The sequence below is a fragment of the Tiliqua scincoides genome, chromosome 12 (assembly GCF_035046505.1).
Source record: "Tiliqua scincoides isolate rTilSci1 chromosome 12, rTilSci1.hap2, whole genome shotgun sequence".
Lineage (NCBI taxonomy): Eukaryota > Metazoa > Chordata > Lepidosauria > Squamata > Scincidae > Tiliqua > Tiliqua scincoides.
The window spans coordinates 4,298,645-4,323,406 of record NC_089832.1 but is presented as its reverse complement, the minus strand read 5'-3'; the positions used below and the strand labels follow the sequence as shown (position 1 = coordinate 4,323,406).

General features: G+C 47.4%; 1 protein-coding gene across 1 annotated transcript; it reads left to right on the top strand.

The window, feature by feature from the left end:
* Nucleotides 1-1,664: 1,664 nt before the first annotated feature.
* Nucleotides 1,665-2,654, top strand: SOX3 (SRY-box transcription factor 3). The gene has a single exon (XM_066640103.1). It carries the CDS (start codon nt 1,665-1,667, stop codon nt 2,652-2,654), a length of 990 nt encoding a protein of 329 aa, XP_066496200.1.
* The last annotated feature ends 22,108 nt before the right edge of the window (nt 2,655-24,762 follow it).

Below are 24,762 nucleotides of genomic sequence, written 5' to 3'. Positions count from 1 at the left end.
AGGAGATTTGGGACATCCAGGAATTGCCATCTATGTTGCACCTCAAACCCACTCACACACTCTGCCCCCCCCCCAAAAAAAATAAAAATTGTGACTTTATTTTCAGGAACAGCTCTGATCCTGCAGGTTTCCCAACAACTTACTCCCATCCTAGCCAATGACTTTCTTCCAAGACAGTTCTTGCTCGCTCGCTCGCTCGCTCTTTCTCTCTCTCTCTCTCTCTCTGAACTCCCCCCCCCCAACCTCCAGCTTCTGCCAAAATAGCTGTCACTTGCACTAAGGTTGCCAACTTCCCCCCCCTTCCCGGGCGGGGCTCATCTGCAGCTAGGACTATTTGAGAGAACACAAGCAGAAAAGAGGCTCTCCTTTAGCCCAAGCTTCTGCGTGTTTACTCAGAAGTAAATCCCGTTAGAGTCACTGGGGCTTGCTCCCAGGTCAGTGTGGATAGGGTTGGAGCCTTTTTTTCCCCCCTCCTCTCCCGCCCCCCAAAAAGAAACAATCTTACTCCACTCAGAGCCCAAGCCTATGTATGTCTACTCAGAAGTAAATGCCGTTATAGTCACTGGAGCTTACTCCTAGGTAAGTATGGGTAGGATTTGGCTGCAAACTTTCTTGCAGCGCCTTACAGCCCAGTCCTATGCATGTCTACTCAGAAGCAAGTCTCATTGTGTTCAACCAGGTTTACTCCCAGGAAAGGGTGGCTAGGATTGCAGCCTTACTTCGGAATATAGACGGGATCAGGCCCAAGTTCCCCCGTGAAAGTTTGGAGCAAAGGTGTTCGAGGCTGCAATCCTATCCACACTTACATGGGAGTAAGTCCTATTGAACTCAACGATACTTACTTCTGAGTAGACCTGCCTAGGATTGCACTGTTTGGCACACTCAAAAATAAAGATTGTAACCCCCAACTAGGGAGTAAACCTCATGGAGCCACAGTGGCCTTGCTTCGGAGTAAATCCTTCTGGGGCTCGCAGTGTAAACGGACCCCCTCGTCCTCGCTTCCCCTGGCCATTCTGGGTCAGTTTCTGGTGTGATTGCGGTGACTGGGGATGGATCCAGTAAAAACCAGTATGCCAAACTGGGAATGGGCTTCTATACTCCAATAAGCACCTATTAAAATAAAATGCCATTGAAATGAAATCACCTCCCTCTTCTTTACAGAGAGTAAAGGCAGAATCCGATGCGTGTCTACTCAGAAGTAAGTCCCATTGCGTCCAGTAGGTCTTACTTCCAGGAAAGTGTGCACCCTCAATCCCCTCTTTTGGTTGACTTCATTGAAATGCATGCAATGGGAAAGGGGGGGAGGAAGAGGAGGAGTTGGGGGTCTGCAGAGGCTGGAGAAGCCCCCCTCCCTTAAAAGTTGCAACTTTGGACGGGGGGGGTGGCGAGAGAGCAACCTGGCCGCTTCCACCCACCCCGCCTCAGGGTCCTGGACGCTGATTGGCCGCCGGCTTCTCATTTATAGGCCGTCAATCAAACACCCCCCCCAAAGAGAAAGCGAGTGCTTGGCAGAGAAGGATCCGTCCGAAGGGACCGCGAGGCGCTGCGAGGTCTCTGGCCGGCCTGGGAGCGTTCGCAGCGGGGGGTCGCAGCTACCTGGTGTTGCCATCGCGGGTCGTGGCCGGCTTTCCACCAGGCTGGCGCACCTCCTGTCCGCCCCCTCGATGTACAGCATGCTGGAGAGCGAGCTGAAGGCCCCCCAAGGGGGGGGCTCTGCCGGGAGTGGAGCCCCTGGGGGCAACAACAAGGGGGTCGGAGGAGGAGGAGGTGGCGGAGGTGGCACCCCCGACCAGGACCGGGTCAAGCGCCCCATGAACGCCTTCATGGTGTGGTCCCGGGGCCAGCGGAGGAAGATGGCCCAGGAGAACCCCAAGATGCACAACTCGGAGATCTCCAAGCGCCTGGGGGCCGACTGGAAGCTGCTTAGCGACGCCGAGAAGCGCCCGTTCATCGACGAGGCCAAGAGGCTCCGCGCCGTCCACATGAAGGAGTATCCGGATTACAAGTACCGGCCCCGTCGCAAGACCAAGACGCTGCTCAAGAAGGACAAGTACGCGCTGCCTGGGGGGCTGCTGGGGGCCGCCCCCCCGGGGGGCGGCGGAGGAGGAGGAGGGGGCGGCAGTGGCCCCCTGGGGAGCAGCCCCGTCGGGGTGGGCCAGCGCCTGGACTCCTACGCCCACCTGAACGGCTGGCCCAACGGGGCGTACGCCTCGCTGATGCCCGAGCAGCTGGGCTACGGGCAGCACGTCCAGCCGGTGCCGCGCTACGACGTCGGGGGGCTCCAGTACAGCCCCATCATGGTCAGCAGCGCCCAGCCCTACATGAGCAGCGCGGCCTCCACCTACAGCATGGCGGCGGCGGCGGCAGCCTACGGGGGGCAGCAGCCGTCGGGGCACTCCATGGGGCTGGCAGGGACGATGGGCTCGGTGGTGAAGTCGGAGCCCAGCTCGCCCCCGCCGGCCATCGCCTCGCACTCCCAGCGCGCCTGCCTGGGCGACCTGCGGGACATGATCAGCATGTACCTGCCCCCGGGGGGCGACGCCGGGGCGGCCGACCCCTCGGCGCTGCAGGGCAGCCGGCTGCACGGGGTCCACCAGCACTACCAGGGGGCGGGCACGCCTGTCAACGGCACCGTGCCACTGACTCATATCTAGCCCCCCCTCGCATCTCCCCCCCTCAAGAAACGGCTCCCTCCCCACGTCTAAGGGGAGAGAACGAGCGCTGACTCGCAGCCAGCCAGACTGCTCCCAGCAACGCGTTCACACGTGCGAGGCAGAATCCGGACACCAGCCTAGCTCTTTCTCTTGCCTTCAGACCACCCAAAATTGGTAGTTGGGGGGGGGGGCGAAAACCGAGGACGGACGAACTCTCCCAACCGACAAACTCTGGTGGAGGGTAGTCCCGCGGGCTCTTTTTTCTAGTTTGTTAAAACGTGTACAAAAAGTGAAAATTATTTGTCTGAATAGAGCACAATTGACTGCTGACTTTGTAGCAGGGGCCGCGGAGAGATTCTCTTCTTCTTACACCCCTCCTCAAGATTTACAACAGGATACGTTTGGAGAGGGAATGTCTGATGGGGGGGGTCTTGTTAAGGAGAATTTTAATGTTCTTAAAGCGAAATGAGAACGTGGTGAATGGGCCTCCATCTTAAATGTTTACATTTTCGTTTTGTCGTGGGGGGGTGGAGTAACTGCTTTATCCCCCTCCCCTTCTTGTAATTCTGTCCACGGTTTTAATTTGTTTTAATGTAAATCCCCTCTTTTTTAAAAAAGAAAAACTTTACTTACGCATTCCCTTCATCACTCAAACTGCTTTATGTTCTGAACTTACTACCGGTTGTAAGTCCAATTTCGAATCGGAGGGGGTTGTAAATCTACCGAGGATGGAGTGTGTGGGTGGAGAGGGGGACAAGTCTCACTCTCATGGGGCGTCAAAAAAACAAAACAAAACTTATGCACCAGCTCCATCCAGAACTGCTTTATACTCTGAACTTACTACCGGTTGTAAGTCCAATTTGCAATTAGAGGAGGGTGTAAACCTACCCAGGATAGTGTGTGTGTGTGGAGAGGGGGACAAGTCTCACTCTTATGGGGTGTTCAGGTAACTTGGTTAAGGGCCCAATCCTCTTCCAACTTTGCAACTCTGATGTAGCCACGGTGCAGTGGTAAGGGAGCACTGGATCAAGGCACCACCGCCCCAGCACTGGGAAATGGAGAGGATTGGGCCCGAAGACAAGCCATGGTGTGCGGGCCCAATCCTCTCCAAACTTTCCAGCACTGATGCAGCCATGCCAACCGGGTGTTGGCTACATCCAGTAGTAGAGGGGGCAGTTCAGGGTGGTCTCCTCGAGGTTAGGGGATGCGTGTTTCCTTGCCTTGAGGCTGCACGGTGGCTGGAAAGTTGGGAGAGGATCGGGCCCTCTGTGCGTGAGAGAGAGAGTGCTTGTAATTCGAATCCGAACGGGAGTGAATTCGAATCAACAGACTTGATTGCAAATATTGTGAGGTTTTTACTGGGGGGGGCAGAGAGAAGGAAGAGACGTATCATATAAGGGGGGTATTTTTCTTTCTCCTGCTCTCCTCCAACCCTATCCCCCGCTTGTACAGTTGTGTAAATTTCCTCCTTGTTTTCGTTTTGGTGGATTTTGATGGAGGGGAGGATTTGGAGATCTTTTTAGGGCTGATCTTTCTGTGACTGTCGCCCTCCGAGATCCCTCTGGAGAGATCTGCCCCCCCACCCCCAGATCCCTTCCTCCAGGAAAGAACTTTAAAGAGAGACCAATAAATTTTATAACAGGAGCTTCCGCGGTGTGTTGTGTGTCTGGCGTCTCTTTCGAAGGCGAGCGAGCCTGGAGTCCGAAACGGTGCAAAGAGAGAGCTCAGCCGTCCTGCTTACTACCCCGGAGTAAGTGGCTTCTGGGTTCAGGGGAGGCCGCCTCGGTGCGAGGGGAGGGGCGCGATCCTCCTATGTTGAAGGCATCTGAGGCTACAGTCCTATCCACAGTTAGACCTGAGAGTAAGCCCATTGGCTTTTATGGGACTTACATCTGAGTAGACTTGCGTAGACTTGGGCTCTCCGATTGCAATCCTATGCACACTTTCCTAGGGGTAAGCCCCATTGACAATAATGAGACTTATTAAGTAGACTTGCATCGGATTGGGCTCTCAGGCTGCTATCCTAACCACACTTACCTAGGAGTAAGCGCCTTTGACTATAATTCTGTATAGGTGGTTCTCAGGCTGCACTTCTATGCACACTTAACTGGGAGTAATCGCCTTTGGCGATAATGGAACTTAATTCTGAGTAGACCTGCATGGGATTGGGCGCTGAGTCTTGCTGGGGGGGGGGGGGAAATGGAGTGGCTTCTGTATAAACTGGTTTAAGAGGCCAATCCTATGCATGTCTACTCAGAAGTAAGTTCCATGGGGCTTACTCCCAGGTAATGTGGTTGGGATTGTAGCCTTAGCCTCGGCTGGTGGTGGGAAAATTTAAGCCGCTTCTAGGGGTTTTTTTCAAGAGGCTTCCACCCTGTACAATGGCACCTACTCCTGAGTAAGTGCGCCGAGGATCCCAAAGTTACACGGAGGGGAAAACATGAGCAGTTTGTGTTTCGGGATTGGTGTAGGGCTTCTCGCGAGTCAGCTGCCCGGTGGAGGCGGATCTACCTTGGGCTCGCCCTGCCACAAATGGGAGCGAACCCGGTTTCAAAGACGGGTGGGTCCCCAGAATTGAAGTGGGTCGTGGTCGCGCGGTCGGAGCGTCGCTGCGGTTGTAAGTCTGGTAGCCCCTTCTTGCGAGTAAAACCTAAGTGAACTCGGTGGGACGGAATTCGGAGTAATTTTGCTGTGAAGAGGCAGGAACCTGGGGCTGCAATCCTATCCACCCTTACCAGTGAGTAAGCCCCATAAACTATAATGGGGCTTACTTTGAGTAGAGGCACAGGATTGGGCTATACGTCTCTTATGGGATCAGGAATCTGAATTGCATGGAGAGTTGAATATGAACCCAGTAGTAACTTGTCTCGATCTGGATTTACTCTGGCACAACCAGCTCGTCAGAGTAGGAATCCCAAGGCAGCTATTATGTTTGCCTTGATACTCCAACCCTGCTTGATTTTATTTTCCGGGGATGTAGCTTGAATACAAAAATCTCAGGGGGTTCACACGTGTAAACATGTTCTTAAACCCACTTAATACTCATTTCTGCCCAACCCACAGGGGTACACATTGCGTATACACTGTCCAGCAGAAATGGCTACAATCCTGCCCACACTTTCCTGGGAGCAAGCCTCATTGACTAGAATGGGGCTTACTCCTGAGTAATCCTGCCTAGGATCGGGCTCTAAATCTGTGCCTTTTACCCCTGCTTTATATTCAAAATGTAGCAGCGGTGATTTAAATTTATTTGCGAGTAAATATCCCTGGAAGGTGGTGGGGAGGAGGGAACTGACTTGTGAGTAACCCTGCGCAGGATCGGGTAGTACAATCCTGTCTGACCCAGAGTGGCTTGCGGAACTCCCCACCTCTTGAAGCATTCCTAAAACATTTTCTCCTCTGGGTGAGTTCCTCAATTTGGAGGGGCTGAGGCTGCCATCCTATCCACACTTTCTTGGAAGTAAGCTCCACTGAGGATAATTGGACTTACTTCTGAGTAGACTTGCATAGGATTGGGCTCTCAGTTCCTAGCACAGAACTTGGGAGTCCCTCTGCTTTAGGCAGCGGATCATTGGATGGGTTTAAGCAGAGTAGGGGGAAATGTCTGGCCAGCCTCTGTCTCTTTTTACTCCAAAGTAAACCCCCACTCAATGGGGGCTTCAAGAGTCCCAACCAGCCCTCCAGGACACACTAAAAGCCATTTCTGCCCAATGTTGTCTATAGCAACAGGGATCAAACCTGTGGACTGGGTAGAAAAGGGTTTTAAATTGGGGGGTTCCAGTGCAAGTGCGAAGGCAAAGGAGTTTGAGGGTTTTCTTATCTTCCTGCCCTTTCCTTTTCCCCAGCACCTGTTGCCTTCCCTCTTTTTTCTGCAGGATCTGGCCCTCTGCTCCTTCCCATTGTCCTCTGCCCCATGGATGTTCCAATTCTTTTGAAAGGAGGGTGAGGGGGAGAAGGACAACTTTTCCAAGCTCTGTGTGCATCCAGTTTACACAACTGATGGCAGAACTTCAGGAGTGGGTGACCCACTTCACATGGTCTTCTCCCACCATGTAGATACCTGGACGTGGTCTCAGCCAAGACACCTGTTTGCATGACTCTGCCACTAAGCTTGAGACTGTTGATGATTTCAATACTTTTTTTCCTGCTGTCTTAAAATGCCAAAAACTGACTTAATATTGCCAGGGAAACCCAATCCTCTTCCTTTTTACTCAGAAGTAAGTCTCGCGATACCATAGTCTTTCGAGACTGAAGGTTGCCAACCACAAGTCTCACTGAGTTCTATGGGGCTAACTCCAGCATATGGTGCATGTTTTGGGAGGAAGTAGGTTTCACTGGGATCAATGGGACTGGCCTTTTTGAGGGACCAAAGTCTGTTCTTAAACAATTCTGATCTAGTCCCCATTTATATACATATAATATAATTAGGCTTTTATATAAAAATGTTCCATCAGCTTCTTGTTGGACCAGACTCTCTTTGTGAGTCTGGAAAACGTGGTAGCTGCTTTACCAACGCGTTTGTTTAGCTCGGTACTGAGTATGGAAGGGATTGTCACTCCCGGATTGGCCTTTTCAGCCACACTAGACGCTGTGCCAGAACCACTTTTCAGAGCGCGACACCAGAGTCTTTCGAGACTGAAGGTTGCCAGTATAATATAAAAATATAAATTAGGCTTATTTGCTCTAAAGCCAGCTACAATGTTTTCTCTGGCACTTATTCTCAAGTAAGCATGCAGAATTTGGTAAAGCAGATTGCTTTACCTCTGCACTCCAGACCAGTTGTGAGTTGACAACTGGGCACCCCTTGAACTCCTTTCAAAAAAAAGTTCCTTACAGTTCTCTCCCCTGCTCATAATAAAATATCCCTCCCCAAGAACAAAGGGGGAAAAAAGCTGGTCAGGTATTATAAAAAGACCTCCAACTTGGTTGCAGGGGCTTAGAGATGAATTCTGCAAGCATTGGACACTTAATCAACATTCCTTGCAAGTCTAAAGAGTAAACCTTCCAGGGAAGGGTGTTTTAACCTGACCCTCCTTGTTCCAGTTTCAATTGCAATTAAAAAAAAAAAAAAACTTATTTTCTGATTGGATGCAACAGGTGTCTTGCCTTTTCTGCAAACCAAACTGCTGATTCCTGTGGGAAAATTTGCTTAAAAGGTACAGAAGTTAGAACAGTTGACATAAATTTACATATTTTTTCAGTGTGTGGGGCATTAGGCTAAGCAAGTCTGCAGCCTGCCTGAGAAACACAACTCTGGAGGAAGCAAGCCAGTGTTCTTGTGGGTGGGGAGTTCCTATTTAATTTATTTTTTCCACATTTTTATCCTGCCATTTCTTGAGGAGTTCAGGGTGGTGTACATGGTTTCTCCCTGACAACAACCCTGTGAGGTAGGCAGAGCTGAGCAATGGTGACTGGCCCAAAACTTTGTGGCTGGAATTTGAACCTGGATCATTTAGGTCTAAGTCCAACTCCCAAACCACTATCCTGGCTCTAGCTGCAGCTAAGCTATTTTCACAGCACCAGCCTATACAATGAAGAGCATTACAGCAAGAGAACTGTCTGCCCTGAGAAGCTCACAGGGCCCCAATCCCGCTCAGCTAAATTAATGTTGTTTAAAGTTTCAGTCCTATACATACTTACCTGGGTGTTAACCCATCAAACTCCATTAAGTCTATTATTAAGTCTAGGGGTAAATATTTCCCCTTTCCTTGGGTCTCTGTGGAAACTCTTCTGCAGGAGCTCCTTTTTACCTATGTGATGTGACTACAATGTTGATCTTTAAGAAATGGTATGAAACAATGTTGTTTGTGCCTCCCCACCACACTGTTATCTCCAATGAATGGAACAGCAATTCTGAATGATTTCCTGAAAGCCAGATAGTTCCTCCTTGGGGCGGGGGGGGTGGGGGGGAATGATGATGACACAACAGCTACACAACAGTACCAAGCAAGAGTGTTGAACTTATATGTATAATTTTTTAGCCAAAAAACTTAAGCCACAATATACTGGGTGACCTTAAAAGAGCCATAGGACTGTTGGTTCTTTCAAAGATGAGTATAGAGAACCCTTGACTTAGTGGGAAAATGGGGGGAGGTGTCCATTAAAAAGCCAAATGTACTTATGATGATACATGTGTGAATGCAAAAAATCTCACAAGACTGGTTTTTAATGAAACAGAATTTCAGGTGGGTTCCCATTCATTTCAATATTTTAATTTTAAACTATTAGATGCTACTTTGGTATATGACTGCATTTGGGGAAAAGTTACAGATCTGTACTTTTAATGGACTACAATATATATATGCTTTTAACAATGATGGTCAATGGGACTTAATCCTGGGTAAGTGTGGGTAGGATTGAAGCCTTGGATTGTTACAAATTTACCAATGTAATTGAACTATTTCCAGGTTGACCCTTTCTTAGACCATGTCCAGGACAAGGTTAGCTCTACTCCCCTGCCCACAACAACCTCCAAGTTGCCTCATTCACAGGCACGATCTCCTCCCCCTACCCCACCAGCAGAAGCAGCTTCTGGTACACAGGGATGACATCATTTCTCTTTCCTCTCTGCATTCCTGCTTTTCTGTGCTTTATTGCAGTGACTCATTGGAGATGGGAAGGGCTCTGGCTGCTTTCACACTTGTTTGCACTCCTGTGTAGAGCAGGATTTGAATCCAGGTCACAGACAACCCAGTCCTAAGCATGTTTCCTTAGAAGTAAACTTATTCAGAAGCAAGATCTGTGCAGTCAGAACGAGGACTGCACTTCAAAGGGAGACATCTGGGGAAATGGAGGGTTCGATGAGTTTCTCTTATAGAGTAACACTTGTAAAAACCCCATTTGAAAAAGAGGGGGGATTATGATCAGTCTGCCTATGTAAACCACCTTGAGTCACCTTGAGACTCCACTTGAGTCTTGAGAATGACGGTATATAAATATTGTAATAAATACAAAATAAAGATCTATTGAGTTAAAAGGTCCTCACTCCTTTGTAGGAGTGGGGTTACAGCCTTAGATGGGGGACCTAATGATTTACTACTATTGCTACATTTTTTTACCATGCAAAGTGGGGAGAGTGTGTGTGTTTTAACACCCTCTCTCAGTGCAAACAAACTCTCCTCTGTCTAAATCCAAAGGTTTTTTTTTTTTTAAAGAAAAACTTATGAAGGAGAATAAGCAATTTTGTGACTCTATTTTGTGCCTGTTGTTACTCTGTTATGAAGGAGACTAAAGGTCTCACATTTTGAGAAAGATCCTTTTTAAAATTAAAACAAATAAACCTTTCAGTTTCCAGAGAGTTCTAAAAGGATTGGACAAGTTTCTGGAGGAAAAATCCATTACTGGCTACAAGCCATGATGCATATGTGCCACCTCGACTTTAGAAATGGGCTATGTCAGAATGCCAGATGTAAGGGAGGGCACCAGGAGGCAGGTCTCTTGTTATCTGGTGTGCTCCCTGGGGCACTTGGTGGGCTGCTGTGAGATACAGGAAGCTGGACTAGATGGGCCTATGGCCTGATCCAGTGGGGCTGTTATGTTCTTCTACTCAGGGTACCTTTTCAGTGGTAAAGCATCTCACTTTGCATGAAGGAGGTCTCAGTTTCCATTCCTGGCAGGCTGTCCAGAACGAGCTAAGAAAATCCTGCTGTAAAATTCCAGAGAGGAGTGGCATTGCTGCGGGGGAGGGAGGGGGGCACACTAGGTGATGCACACGGGGAAGGGGGTGTACACCACTACTGGCCAAAATTTTTAAAATCTTGATATTTTTGAATAATACCATCATGTTACATATCAACTGATGCATAATTTAATGCAGAATGCAATAAAACAAACTGTGCTGAAATATTTCTATTATATCAAAAGTTATAGCCAAAAAAACCAGCAGGGGCCGGGCAATGGTTTATAATCATGCCCACTGCCCTTCATGTTGCCCCACCCACTGCATGGGAAGAGGTCCATCATAGGAGTGACCCACTGACCTCCAGCACAGAGTGACCCAAGCCCTAGTGGTGCTACTGCCAGCCCAGGCAATACTGAGCTAGATCCACCAAGGGTCTGATCCTTTGTAGAGCACCACCAGAAGTTCAGGTGTGCCCAACTCCTGCTTCCATTCTACTGTGGAAATATCTTCACCATTCTGGTGCATTGATGAGGACCAGGTGTAGGTAGGTAGTGTAGTGTAGTGTAGGTAGGTAGGTAGTGTAGGCTTAACATCAACCTCACAACATGATCTCAGTATCTCATCTGCAATTTGGAAAGGAGTTACACTATTACAGTGTAACTGATAACAGTAATAGTAATAGTGTAATAGTAATAGTGTAACTCCTTTCCTGATATCACCCAGTGTGCTTTCCAAGGTAAGTGTGGCTATTTATATTCTCAAACATTCAGCTTCACAGGCCATCCTTTGATGCTGGACTCCTGGAGCAAATCCCACTTTAAAATCAAATCCCACAAGAACTTAAGAAGAGCCCTGCTGGATCAGGACAAAGGCCCATCTGGTTCAGCTTCCTGTAGCTCACAGTGGCCCACCATGTGCCTCAAGGAGCACACAAGGCTGTGTGCTTTGAGGCTGGTTCTGAATGCCAGATGAAAGAGAGTGGCAACAGGGTGGTGTAGTGGTTTGGGAGGTGGACTTAGACCTGGTTCAATTCCCCCTCAGCCATGAAGCTTCCCGGGTGACTCTGGGCCAGTCACTTTCTCTGAGCCTCACCTACCTCACAGGGTTGTTGTGAGGACAAAAGGAGGGGTGCAGCTGAGTATAAAAATGTGAAAAGTAAACAGGATGCTGGTCTGTTGTTGGCCTGCATCCTGCTGCCACTCCCTTACACCTGGCATTCTGAGGTAACCTACTTCTCAAACCAGGAGGTTGTGTACCCATTGTGGCTTGTAACCTGTGATGGTCCCACTTTTCCTCCATCAGACTGTCCAATCCCCTTGGAAAGGTGTGTAGGCCAGACACCATCACCATATCATGTGGCAAGGAGTTCCACAGGCTAATCTCATGCTAGGTAAAGAAATATTTTCTTTCGTCAGTTCTAACTCTCCAGTCACTCAATTTCAGTGAATATCCCCTAGTTCTAGAGTTGTGTGAGAGAGAAAGGAACATCCCTCTATAGAATAGAATGGAAGCATGCAACCCTTAGATCACATCAGATCAGGGTTTTATTCTAAGGGTGCCTTCTTCCCCCCCCCCCCAAAAAAAAACAAGTTTCACCTAGCTCAATGGGACTGACTCCCTAGTAATTGTGTATAGGATTGCTGCCTCAGTTCACAGCTCCTTCCTCTTGTGTAAATGGTAATTGCATTTTTCATGGCATTGGACTAGATGACCTTTTAGGTCCCTTCCAACTCTATGATTCCACTCCAGCACTCCAGCAACCAACAGGTTAAAAAGGCTGGCAATTTAAGCAGCATAGATCTATCATGTAGGTTTTAGTGCAAGCACCCTGGTGATATGGGCAGGTGATCCTCCCATTTAATCCCAAATTGGTAGATGATCTCTCCAGCCTAGGATGTAAAACAATTTACCATCTCTCACCTGAAGGCCTTCAAGCCTTGCTTATCTTGAACCTAAATGTCATTAGACTTGCTGATTAGTTTAAAACAGGAGATAGGAAGGAGAGATGAACTAGTGTGAGACCGAAAGTCATTTGCAGTAGAGTTAAGATTGCAGGTCTCTGCAGTTGCTGTGATCTTTTTATCTAGTTACATTTTTTCTAGATAAACTTAAACCTGTACTTGAGTACAGTTTATTTATTTATTTCCTACCTTCTTATACCTACCTTATAAGAATTTATATCCTAGCTTCCCCATGCCAAAGCAAATACCGAAGGCAGCTCTATGTGATTATATGTATATGATAGATTATAGTCATATGCAATTGGGGTTACAATCCTGCACCCATTTACCTGGGAGTAAGTCTCATTGAACTCAAGGGGGCTTCCCTCTGAGTAGCACAGACACCACAATAAAGCTAGTGGGGTTTAATTCCAGCACAAATGTTCTTTTGTTGCAAATTTGAGGTTGCTGTACTCTTGAAGGGGCTTATTCGGAACTTGGCTTTGTGTCTGTCATTATGAAGAAATGACAAAAGTGTCTCAAAGCACTTTAAAGGTGGCCAAACTCATTGTAGCAGAAGCTTTCATGAACTAGAACTTAGGCCAAGTCAGAAACTCATGCAATAGCTTCCCTTTAGCTGGTGGAGGGCCAGCTTCTGCTACTCCTAGTTCCTGGGTTAGAGCAGAACAGGAAGTGTGGAGGATAGAATAGTGGTAGCTTGAGCGTCTCATTCTCTGATGCTGTTGCCCACTAATCTTCTATTCTCCACACCTCCTTTTCTGATCTGCATCCCTCTTCCTTTTCAATTCAGAGGACAGGAGAAAGGGAAAGTAAAAGGAGCATCACAAACCCTAATCTGCTGCTTTCCTTGATATTGCTTGCTAGGCAAATATTGATTTGTTGTTCCTCCTCCAAGGAACCTAGGGCAGGGTCCTTGGTCTCCATGGGTGATCTGTCCAGGATACCGATTTCTGTGCATAATGGAATGTGTGGGGAAGACCTCACAGGACTTTCCAGATGTGACCTGAAGTTCCATCCAGACAAGTAGAGGAGGGTGAGCTTCATGGCTAACTGGGGTTAAGAATCCAGGCCTGGTCCAATGATCCAACTACATTCCTCTCTCTCTCTCTCCTCTCTCTCTCTCTCATTGGCAGAACAGAATTTTGGGCAGATATAAATAATATTTACTCCCCCCACCCCGGAACATAACCTCTCCCATCCGCAGCCCTGCCAAGCTGAAATATAGTGATTTATTTAGTTCCGCAGAAAACAATGGCATCATATTGGCTGAAGTGCAAATAGCAGGTCCTGTCACTTGGTGAAAGGAGGATTCTGTGCCTCCGTCAGAAAGGATTCATGAGTAATTAATTCCTAGTCATCCCAATATGACTGACTCATGAATAAATGGGATTAAGATGTCACTAGTGCTGGTTGGCTAGCAGCACTTCACCATGCTTGTGCTTTTACAAAATTGTGTGTGTGAGAGACAGCCCCTGCTGTTGCAGCCACCAGCCATGCCACAGAAAGTAGCGAGACATACCCACATGTACGTGCTCACAGTGCTGCCTTCTGCTAATCTAACAAACCCCCCAGATTTATCATTATTGGACCTCATTGTGGGAGAATGAGCCACCGCAAGTCAAAGAGGGCAGGCTAAAGTTCTGCAGGATTTTGCATCTCTTACAGCACACTTCTCTTTTAGGCTGCAATCCTAACCACACTTTCCTGAGAGCAAGCCCCATTGAACAAAATAGGACTTACTTCTGAGTAGACCTGGTTAGGATTGTGCCCTTAGTGTAGTCAGTCCCTGGGGCCCACTGCCCGTTCCACAAAGTGCTGAGAAATCAGTGGAGAGGTACAGATGCATGCAGTGGCATCACTAGGGTTCGTGTCACCCGGTGCGGAATGCCAGTGCGTCACCCCCCCATGCAGTGGGCGGGGCAACACCCCAGGTGGTAGGCGTGGTGATGTACCATCACTCCGTCCCACACTGGTTTTTGGGCTGTACCTTTTGATCAAACAAAGATAGAACACATTCTGCGTGAAATTACGCATTGATTGATATGTAACGTGATGGTATTATTCCTCCAAACTGTGACTTTAGTGATTTTGGTCCTAGTGATGTCACACACACACACACACGTGCGTGTGCGCACACACACACACACGCACACACACGCACACTCCAGGTGTCAACTTTGAGTGCTGGGACCCACTTTTTAGAATGACAATCTGTCCAAGACTCACCAGAAGTGATGTCATGGTAGAAGTGTCATCATCAGGCAAATTAAAATAAATGAGTATAAATAATTAAAGTAAAACAAATAATTAAACAAGCAGAAGCCAGCCCTGCTCCACCAAGTGAATTTCCTCTGTAGCCTGCCTGCAATAACACCCTCCCTCCAAAACCAGTAAGGGTTTCAGCCCTACCCAGTGCCCAGTTCAATTTAAGAACTTCTGTTTAAACCAGATCACTGTCAGGCTTTGCAAGTCTCAAAAAGGTTCACCTTATCAACTGAAGCCTGTTTTGATCCTTTTTAGTGTGGGGGGGGGGGCTGCCTTCTAGAGTACTTGTTGAGCTCCAGTTCCATCAGATCAGGACCATTCTGTTGTCCTTGCACTCTCCTTCACCTGATCCTCCACACCAGCCAAGGCACGTTTGCTGACTCACGAGTAAACGCAACCATGAGGCTTAGTTTCGCTTTCCATAGGGCTCAATACATTCATCTGCTTGGAGGCAGGGACTTCCTTCTCAGGTGTTTTTGGGGGCTGCATTCATTGGATCAGGACCATTCTGGTGTCATTGGATTCCTCTCAGCCTGCGCTTTCCGATGGACTACGGCAAGTTCGCCTACTTGCAAGTCAACACGCGATACGGCTCACTTTCACTTTCCATAGGGATCCATGCATTTTTGTTCTCTGGTTTTTTGGCCATAACTTTTCATAGAAAGGAGATATTTCACTCCGGTTTTTTGCATTGCATTCCTCTCAGAATTCCACATCCAACGGTATATAACATGATGGGGTTACTCCTAACCACTGCGATTTTAGCATGCCACCCCCCAGTGTGCGTCACCCCCCTGTGCGTGTTACCCGGTGCAGCCCGCACCCCCCTAGCGACGCCACTGGGTGCATGTGTGAATTGGCACGGATTCCAAATCTGGGCTGCAGTCAAGCTTGCAGTAGAAGCCTGTCTAAGGTAGATAAACTGGTTTTCAAACCTGGCAGTCTAGAACAGGGGTGGCTGACTCCTGAGCCAACTGTGGTTCTTTGACATATAATGTGCAGCTCTCAGAAACATGCTGGCTGAGCTCCTTTTATGCATCACAATCAATGTAAAAGGTAAATAAGAAATTTTCAAGCTTTATAATTATTTGCCGGGTATAACCTGAGAGTCCACTGGGTTAAAGCAGAAGTTCATGGCGAGTAAATATATTTAAGAATTTAAATGCTTCTCAAATATTGCAGCTCTCAAGCATCTCTCTTATGGTTCTCAAGCCTCTGAAGTTCATCATATATGGCTCTTACATTAAGCACGTTTGGCCACCTCTGGTCTAGAAAGTTGACTTATCGCTTTCACACTGAACTGGGGAGTTTATCAGAAGCATTTGCTTGGCAACTTTGGGAAATGAGAGGCTGTGAGGGACCTTTTCACCTGATCCAGCCAGGATTTTGTTCTCTCCTTACTATTCATGCTACTTAGAAATAGAATTTCCCTATTCAGAGGCAATCCATCTCAGAGTTGCAGGTAATGGGGACATACAAATTGAGAAGGCCAGTGCCTTCTTGCCCTGTTTCGGAGATTCCTTGTAGTCTCTGGTTGGCCCCTGGATGATACCAGATGCTGGACTTGAGGGGTCTAGTGTTCTCTAGCAGGACTCTGAAGATGAGAGGCATTGAACAAAAACCAATATATGTCATTGGCCACTGTGGACAACTGAACTCCGGGCTGACCTTGGGCTGATCCAGCAAGGCAAATTTTGAAGTCCTTAAAACCAAAATGATAAGCAGTGCAGAAAAAGTTTGAGTATCACTTGTTGGATTTTGGATGCTCCTCTTTTTTTTTTTCTTTTTTTTTTAAAGTATCTTGGTTTGCCTCCTAAGCTGCTAAGCATATATTCTTTAGAAGCCCCTGGAAAACAGTTCCTGTTCTCTTTGATTGCATATACCTCCTCGATTCTTCCTTTTGTACCTGGCCAGGATCATCCCTTTCAGAAATCACTGTTCACAGTTTGGGGCCTCCATTTTGCATATTCTCATGTCTTTCTCATTGCTTGTGAATAAGAAAGGGCTGAGAGATGCCTTCATAATTTTATGAGTACTGCCTGCATTCTCCAGGGCTGTTTGATTGTCCAGATGGTGGACTAGGGAGAGCAGAGGTCTATTTTCTGGGGGGAAATGAACCTCTCTTGAATGGTCAGCCTTGGTCCATCCAGGACATTTTTGTGGTCATGGCTCCTTAAAGAAACATTTATTTATTCCATTTGTAGACTGCTCATCCTTCCAGGGGGCAGTACAGATCCTTGTTCCTTTCACTGCTGGCAACCTTCAGTCTCGAAAGACTCTGGTATCGCGCTCTGAAAGGTGGTTCTGGCACAGCGTCTAGGGTGGCTGAAAAGGCCAATTCGGGAGTGACAATCCCTTCCACACTGGGAGCAAGTGCAGACTGTCCCTGGTCTGTCTCCCTGGCTATGGGCCTTCCTTCTTTGCCTCTTTGCCTCAGCCTGTTGGCCAAGTGTCTCTTCAAACTGGGAAAGGCCATGCTGCACAGCCTGCCTCCAAGCGGGCCGCTCAGAGGCCAGGGTTTCCCACCTGTTGAGGTCCACTCCTAAGGCCTTCAGATCCCTCTTGCAGATGTCCTTGTATTGCAGCTGTGGTCTACCTGTAGGGCGTTTTCCTTGCACGGGTTCTCCATAGAGGAGATCCTTTGGGATCCGGCCATCATCCATTCTCACGACATGACCGAGCCAACGCAGGCATCTCTATTTCAACAGTGCAGACATGCTAGGGATTCCAGCATGTTCCAGGACTGTGTTGTTTGGAACTTTGTCCTGCCAGGTGATGCAGAGAATGCGTCGGAGGCAGCGCATGTGGAAAGCGTTCAGTTTCCTCTCCTGTTGTGAGCGAAGAGTCCATGACTCGCTGCAGTACAGAAGTGTACTCAGGACGCAAGCTCTGTAGACCTGGATCTTGGTATGTTCCGTCAGCTTCTTGTTGGACCAGACTCTCTTTGTGAGTCTGGAAAACGTGGTAGCTGACTTTCACTGACTGCTTTAAATAAACGGCATCCCACTTTTATCTACTAACTGCAACACAAAGCTGTTTATGGTGATAAGAGAACAATTTGATTATGAAAATAATGGCAAGAAGCAAAAAGAGCAGAAGTCCTGCGGCAGAAAGCAGACACAAGGAACAGCCACAGCCCTGCTCTGGCCCAAAAGCCCTACAAAGGAGTTGAATCTTTGGTCAACCTAACAGCCTCCTGAGATGAATTGGGGGACAGGAAAGTGATTGGTTAAAGGACCACCTGGTAAGCCTTGTGGCTAAGTTGGAACAGGAACCTAGAGAGGACAGATGGGCACAGGGTAATCAAGGATCAGCTAAGTGGGGCACAGCCTGATGCCCCCCACCCATTGGACAGCCCACCTGACCAGCCCCTGAGGTCTCACTAGCCAGTGGCTCTGGTATTCATGGGTAAGTATTTATGGGTCTTTGCCCCAGGACCCACACCAAGCAGAAACACTATACTCTAAATGTTTTGCATATACCCATCATGACTTATAACCCCATCATGGGTGTTTCCCCCATCAATCTGTCCAATATCCTTTGAAAGGCTAGGTCAGGTGCTGTCACCACATCCCAAGGCAAGAGGTTCTAAAATATGCTAAAAGACTGACTTGGAGAAATGGCTGAAGCTGATTAGCATATTCTCTCTGTCCTCTGAGTGAGGTGTCCTGAGGACATTTAATCCTGTAAAGGCTCCTTCAATAATTTAAAGGCTATTAAACTCACCCTAAGGCTTAAAGTTGAGCTTGAGAAGATGGAGCAGAAGCAGTTTCCACCAAACACCATCAGGCTTGCAATGTAACTGGGCAGCTCAGGATTGGGCTGTAAGGCACTAATGTCCAGCCATCCCATTTCACACACACTGCAGGAGTTGGAGCCTTCCTTCTTTGCCTCTTAGCCTCAGACTGTTGGCCAAGTGTCTCTTCAAACTGGGAAAGGCCATGCTGCGCAGCCTGCCTCCAAGCGGGCCGCTCAGAGGCCAGGGTTTCCCACCTGTTGAGGTCCACTCCTAAGGCCTTCAGATCCCTCTTGCAGATGTCCTTGTATCGCAGCTGTGGTCTACCTGTAGGGCGCTTTCTTTGCACGAGTTCTCCATAGAGGAGATTTCAGCCACACTAGATGCTATTCCAGAACTACCTTTCAGAGTGCGATACCATAGTCTTTCGAGACTGAAGGTTGCCAACAGTCTTGCAGGAGTTGGAGTACATTTTGAATTGTTGCCCATATACTGTAGGGCAACTCTGTTTTCCTGTTCCATCTTTCATCATGAGAATAAGCAGGAACTCAGCTTTTTAAGTCAAAATTGCCACTGCAGGGCAAATGAATGAAACAGATGGAGCAGTGCCTTTGGGCAAGACTCTGGGAAAGGAGGTCTCTCCTCCCAGTGGAAACCAGGGTGTTGCAAGCATGTCCCTGTTTCCATCTGAGAACCAGTGGCCTGCACTGATAAGCCCCCTTTGGCTGTGCAGAGCTGAAACTCCAAAGGAGGTTTGTTAGTGGGACATTTTTGTCCCTGCAACTGCGATTACAGAGCTGGATAGAAGTGTCACAGGATTTGTTGCTGCTGCAACAGGGTTGAATCAGTCAGCGGCTGCAGAATTCCAGGAGGCCGGTCTTTTCACCCTTCAATGACCATGTAATTGGCCACACCGTTCATTCAGCCCTTTCATTCTTCTAGAATAGCCTATTCCTTCTCAAGCTCAGTGGTTAAGTTCTATAGCTTTAGATTCCACATCACAAGCTGAATCTCAAGTATTGACCCCCCTCTCTCCGTGCAATCATACTATCTTGAAAGCAAATCTTAGAAGAAGGGGATTGCCCACCCCAGAGCCAGTATCAGTCAAAGAATGTGTATGATAACTGATGTTTAAAATTATTTATTTGTATATAAAGCAGACTTCTACAAAATCACTTCAACAGTAAATGTTCCCAAGACATCCACAGACCGCATGTCAGTTAAGTCTTTGGGATAGCCAACTAAAAGATTCACAGCCCAATCCTATGCATGTCTGCTCAGAAGTAAGCCCCATTAGTGTCAATGGGGCTTACTCCCAGGAAAGTGTGGATAGGTTTGGGCTGTCATTCATTTTTTTTTAAAGAAGTGTGTGTGTGTGTGTGTGTGTGTGTGTGTGTGTGTGTGTGTGTGTGTGAATTTATTTATTTATTTATTTATTTATTTAAAGACATTTATATCCCACCTTTCTTGCCTACTGAGGCAACCCTAGGTGGCTGGCAATAAGATGAAACAAAAGAAAGCAACAATCAAAATTCAATCAAACAAATTACAGTCCATATTTCCACTTCAGTATAGGAAGACTCAAGGCTGCAAAAAAATTCCTAAAAAAAAAATCCCATAAAAATGTAAAAGAACTAATCAAAAGCAATGATTGAGTAGCCAAATCGGTCTATATTCATTGATTCTTTTTGTTCAAGTTCAGTATCTAGACTTATTGATGAATTTATGTCCAAAAGGAAAGAAACATCAAACACAGAAAGTCTGCCACAGAAAGTCTGCCTGTGGTGATTGGTTGTTCAGTTAACCTCTAGTATTGATGAGTATTGAAATTATAGGAGCATAGTACACAACCAAAGCTGCAGTCCCAACACACGTACCTGGAGGTAAATTCCATTAAACTCAGTGGTACTTACTATTGATATGCCTAGGATTGCCCTGCTAGTGTTTTGGTTGCTTTTGAGTTCAATGGGTCTTACTCCAAGGTAGGTGTGTATAGAATTGCAGCCATAGCCTGTCAGAGTAGCAGATCCTAAATCTCCCATCAAACAGCATGGTTGAGTTATGACTTGGTGGACCACAACTGGACACATAGGAGAACTCAGTGCCAGAGTAGAATGATCTGATCCACCCTTATTGCATCTATTAATTCCAAACCAATCCTGCACCCATTGCAGTGCAAAAGCAAGAGGAACCTCCAAACATCTACAGGGTGCAATTCTTTCCAGTGTAGCAAATCCCTTGCGCTTTCATCTGGTTCAGGACCGGAGCATGAATGAAAGTCAAAAATGGATGAATGTCAAAGCAGAGCCTGACTGAGCTTGCAAATTTAATTTGGGGTTTTTTTGGGGGACGGGGGACGGGACGTTAATAGCTAACTATAGAACACATGCCAATGCATGCAAAACTTAAATGAACAGAAATTTTAAAAATGCATATGTCAATGATGAGTGTCATGGAAGGTTGGATGAAATTGAAACAAAGAGGAAAGTGTGCGGACAAAATTTGAAAGGTGGTTTTAGAGGCGGGAGGATATAGTGATAATGAAATAACACCACTTTCTGCATTTCTCCTGTTTGGAAAAACAACAAATCTATGAAAAAAAAATAAAACTGTTTTTATTTGGTTTTTATTGATTAATGTGGGGGTTGCATGGGTAATGACTATGGCTGCATCTGCTCACAGTTTACTACCTACACCCCCTACCTAGGACACATTTAAAGCAATTGTAATTTATAATTAGAATGTAAATTTCAAATAAAAACACATCACACTGCTTTCTGCTCTTTTAACTTCGGAAAAATGCCAAAATCTGCAGAAAAACAAAATCATTTTCTTTTCTCCCACTTCTAGCTATAATTGGAAAAGGCTGAAAGAGCAAAGATGAAAGTCAAGTGGGTGGAAGTCAAGATATTGCTGTACTGCTATGTTAATTCCAAGCAGCTGATTATCTTTTGAGCCATATCACTGCCCAATGGTTTGATTTGTGTTGCTCAGAATTTTGCTTCCCCCCCCCCCCTGCAGCTGCCTCAAATTCCAGGGTCAGACTTCTAATGGGTGGCCATTCTTGCCTTTGGCTCCCCTGCCCTGGGGCTCTAAGTTGGAGCCATTTGAAGGAACAAATGATCCCTGATCCCAAGGCCCTGGCCCCAGGGCATTGCCATTCTTCTTCCCCTGATTCCAATCATCCCCTCACAGCTGAGCATTTTCAATTCCCAAAATAATATCACACCCTCCCCACTCCCTGGCCAACCCTCCAGCCTGATTTCCAGTCTTGTAATTTCAAGATTTGCTGAGCTACTGGGAAGGGCACCCTTTAATGGCAGGGCCAGAACAAAAAAAAATAGTGGTAGGGAAACAGAAGGGGTCAAGTTCATTTCTGGGAGGGGGTGCAAACTTGGTCGGACAGGTTAGGTTTCTGCAAGATCAACTATAGCTGTGTGGCACAGATTCTGATATTTCACAGAGGAAGGTAAAGGAAAGGGGTTTGATGCTATCCAGGCATCCTTCAGTCTCGGAAGACTATGGTATCGCGCTCTGAATGGTGGTTCTGGAACAGAGTGTCCTCTCCAGTGCGTGAAGCCTAGGTAAGGTAGATTTGGAGGATAGACTGTTTCCCATGCAGCAAATCCCCACTCTCCACGTCACTGAAATGGTCCAATGGAAAGGCAGAGGCCAATACGGTTGGTTCCAGCAACGTCGCAGGAGTTGCCAGAACGTGACTGTGTTCAGCCGCGAACTGCCTCAGGGACTCCGGCTCCAGATTTTGCCTCCAGGTTGACTCCTGAAGCCTTTTCCATAACTGGATGTAGCCACAAGGCAGTGGAGGTTTGGGATCAGAGTTTTCCTTCTCTCAGATGAGCTGTGTTCCCATCTACCTGGTGGCTGTTTAGTCGCCTCTTAGGACAAGTACAGCCAAACTGAGGGCCTATTCTTGTCCCCAGCCCCCAGCATCCCCAGATGCTATCCAGGGTAGAATTGCAAATCACCTGAGAGACTTGATTTGTGTCCTACAGCTTTGGTGGTTATTTGTAAAAGAGTTTGCATATATAATTATATTAAAAGGACCCTCCATCTCTGGGGAAAAGATAATGTTTGGGCATATTGAATGTGTCTTGAGTCAATGGTTCTCAATCGTTTAGCACCGGGACCCACTTTTTAGAATGAGAATCTGTTGGGACCCACTGGAAGTGATGTCATGATCGGAAGTGGCATCATCAGGCAGGAAATTTTTTAACAATCCTTGGATGCAATCCTACCCACATTTACCCAGGAGGAAGCCCCATTTACTATCATTGTTGAAAACATATACGAAGTAGCCTGTTATAAGTACAGATCTGTAACGTTTTCCCAAATGCAGTCATGTACCATGGGAGCATTAAGTCTAATCTATTAAAAATAAAATATTGAAATGAATGGGGACCCACCTGAAATTGGTTCGTGACCCACCAAGTGGGTCCTGACCCACAGTTTGAGAAACACTGGTCTAAGTGAATTTGCAGTTATGTTTCACAACATTGAATCTGCTATTTTGTTGGATCCACTGATTTTGACTGTATGGCTGTGAGAGCTTGGACCATAAGGAGGGCTGAGCACCAAAGAATAGATGCTCTTGAATTATGGTGTTGGAGAAGACTTTTGAGAGTCCCCTGGACTGCAAGGAGATCAAATCAGTCAATCCTGTAGGAAATCAGGATAAACTCCTTGGGGCAGAGACCTGCCCTCTTGGCAATTAGTGAATTCATGCAATTCTGTCCAATATATCAAACTGATCGTAGTTGAAGGGCTTGGAGATTGTAGACTTGGGAAGGGGTTTCCTGCATAGAACTACACTTTCAGGCCATGATGCCATATTTCATATTCTGCCGGGTGTGAAAGTGACAATGCTCAAGTAATGAAATTCAATGGGGCTGATTGCAGAGGCCATTCTCTTTCATCTGAATGGAAAGGAGCTATTTACCATGGCATGGAGGAGAACTTATCCTGAAAACCAGAAGAGGCTCCGGAGTGAGGCTCCTCTTGTACCAATCAGGGAACAGGATGTGATGGGTGGGAGGACAAACCACTCATTAACCATCTCATGCTGTATACATACAGCATGTATGTATCTCATGCTGTATGCTGTTTACACTCTCACATAATACCAGAACCAGGGGACATCCACTAAAATTGAGTGTTGGGCGGGTTAGGACAGACAAAAGAAAATATTTCTTTACTCAGTGTGTGGTCGGTCTGTGGAACTCCTTGCCACAGGATGTGGTGATGGCGTCTAGCCTGGACGCCTTTAAAAGGGGATTGGACAAGTTTCTGGAGGAAAAATCCATTACGGGGTACAAGCCATGATGTGTATGCGCAACCTCCTGATTTTAGAAATGGGTTATGTCAGAATGCCAGATGCAAGGGAGGGCACCAGGATGAGGTCTCTTGTTGTCTGGTGTGCTCCCTGGGGCATTTGGTGGGCCGCTGTGAGATACAGGAAGCTGGACTAGATGGGCCTATGGCCTGATCCAGTGGGGCTGTTCTTATGTTCTTAACTACAATTCCCAGGAAGCCTTACAGGTCTCTTGTTATCTGGTGTGCTCCCTGGGGCATTTGGTGGGCCGCTGTGAGATACAGGAAGCTGGACTAGATGGGCCTATGGCCTGATCCAGTGGGGCTGTTCTTATGTTCTTATGCCAAGGAATTTCCATATGGAACATGGAGGAGGAAGGCTACTACCAAGCAGAACCTAAATGCTAGTCAAAGGGATGTAATGGAGAACACAGCTTCCCACCGTGAATGGCCAAAATTGTAGCCAGAACTTCAAAATGGACGGTTGTAATATTTGGCCTGGGGAGGAGCTGTAGCTCAGTGGCAGTGTGACTCAAGTGTGTTACAAGTTCAGTTCACATTCATAAATGAGCCTCTGAATCGGTTCCTGGGACATGTGGTCAGGGGAGGCGTGTCCGCTCAGCCTCCCTTGTGACTGTGCATGCATTCCACAGCTGCTGCCACCACAAGCTCTAGTCTCTCCAAGAGACCCTCCGAATCTCCCCGAGTCTCTTCAAGAGACTACAGCTGCAGCAACAAGAGCTCAGCCTCTGCTGTGCTTGCACAGGTGCTGGGACTTCTGGGTAGCTCCCAGAATGCCTTGAGATATGACGTCCCCCGGGGTCTCTACACGCTGTTCCTCCCCAACCTTGAACCTCACCGCACATCACTGGCCAATTAACGGATTACTACTGTGACTTGCAAATCACTTCTGTTTGTGATGGGTGTATGCAGTGGTGGTACCTGAGGGCAAGGGGTGCAAATGCCCCGAGCACCAGGAAGTTAGGCACCTGGAAGGGCGGCACCACAGCCCGCTCCCCCTGTCACCAGTTTATCAGCTTAAAGCCCAATCCTATCCAACTTTCCAGCACCGGTGCAACTGCAATGCAGCCCCAGGGGAAGGGAACAAATATTCCCATACTGTAAGGAGGCCTCTGTGACTGCAGCCTCGACACAGGAAGCAGTGCGTACCCCATAGGTACAGCAGCACTGGCACTG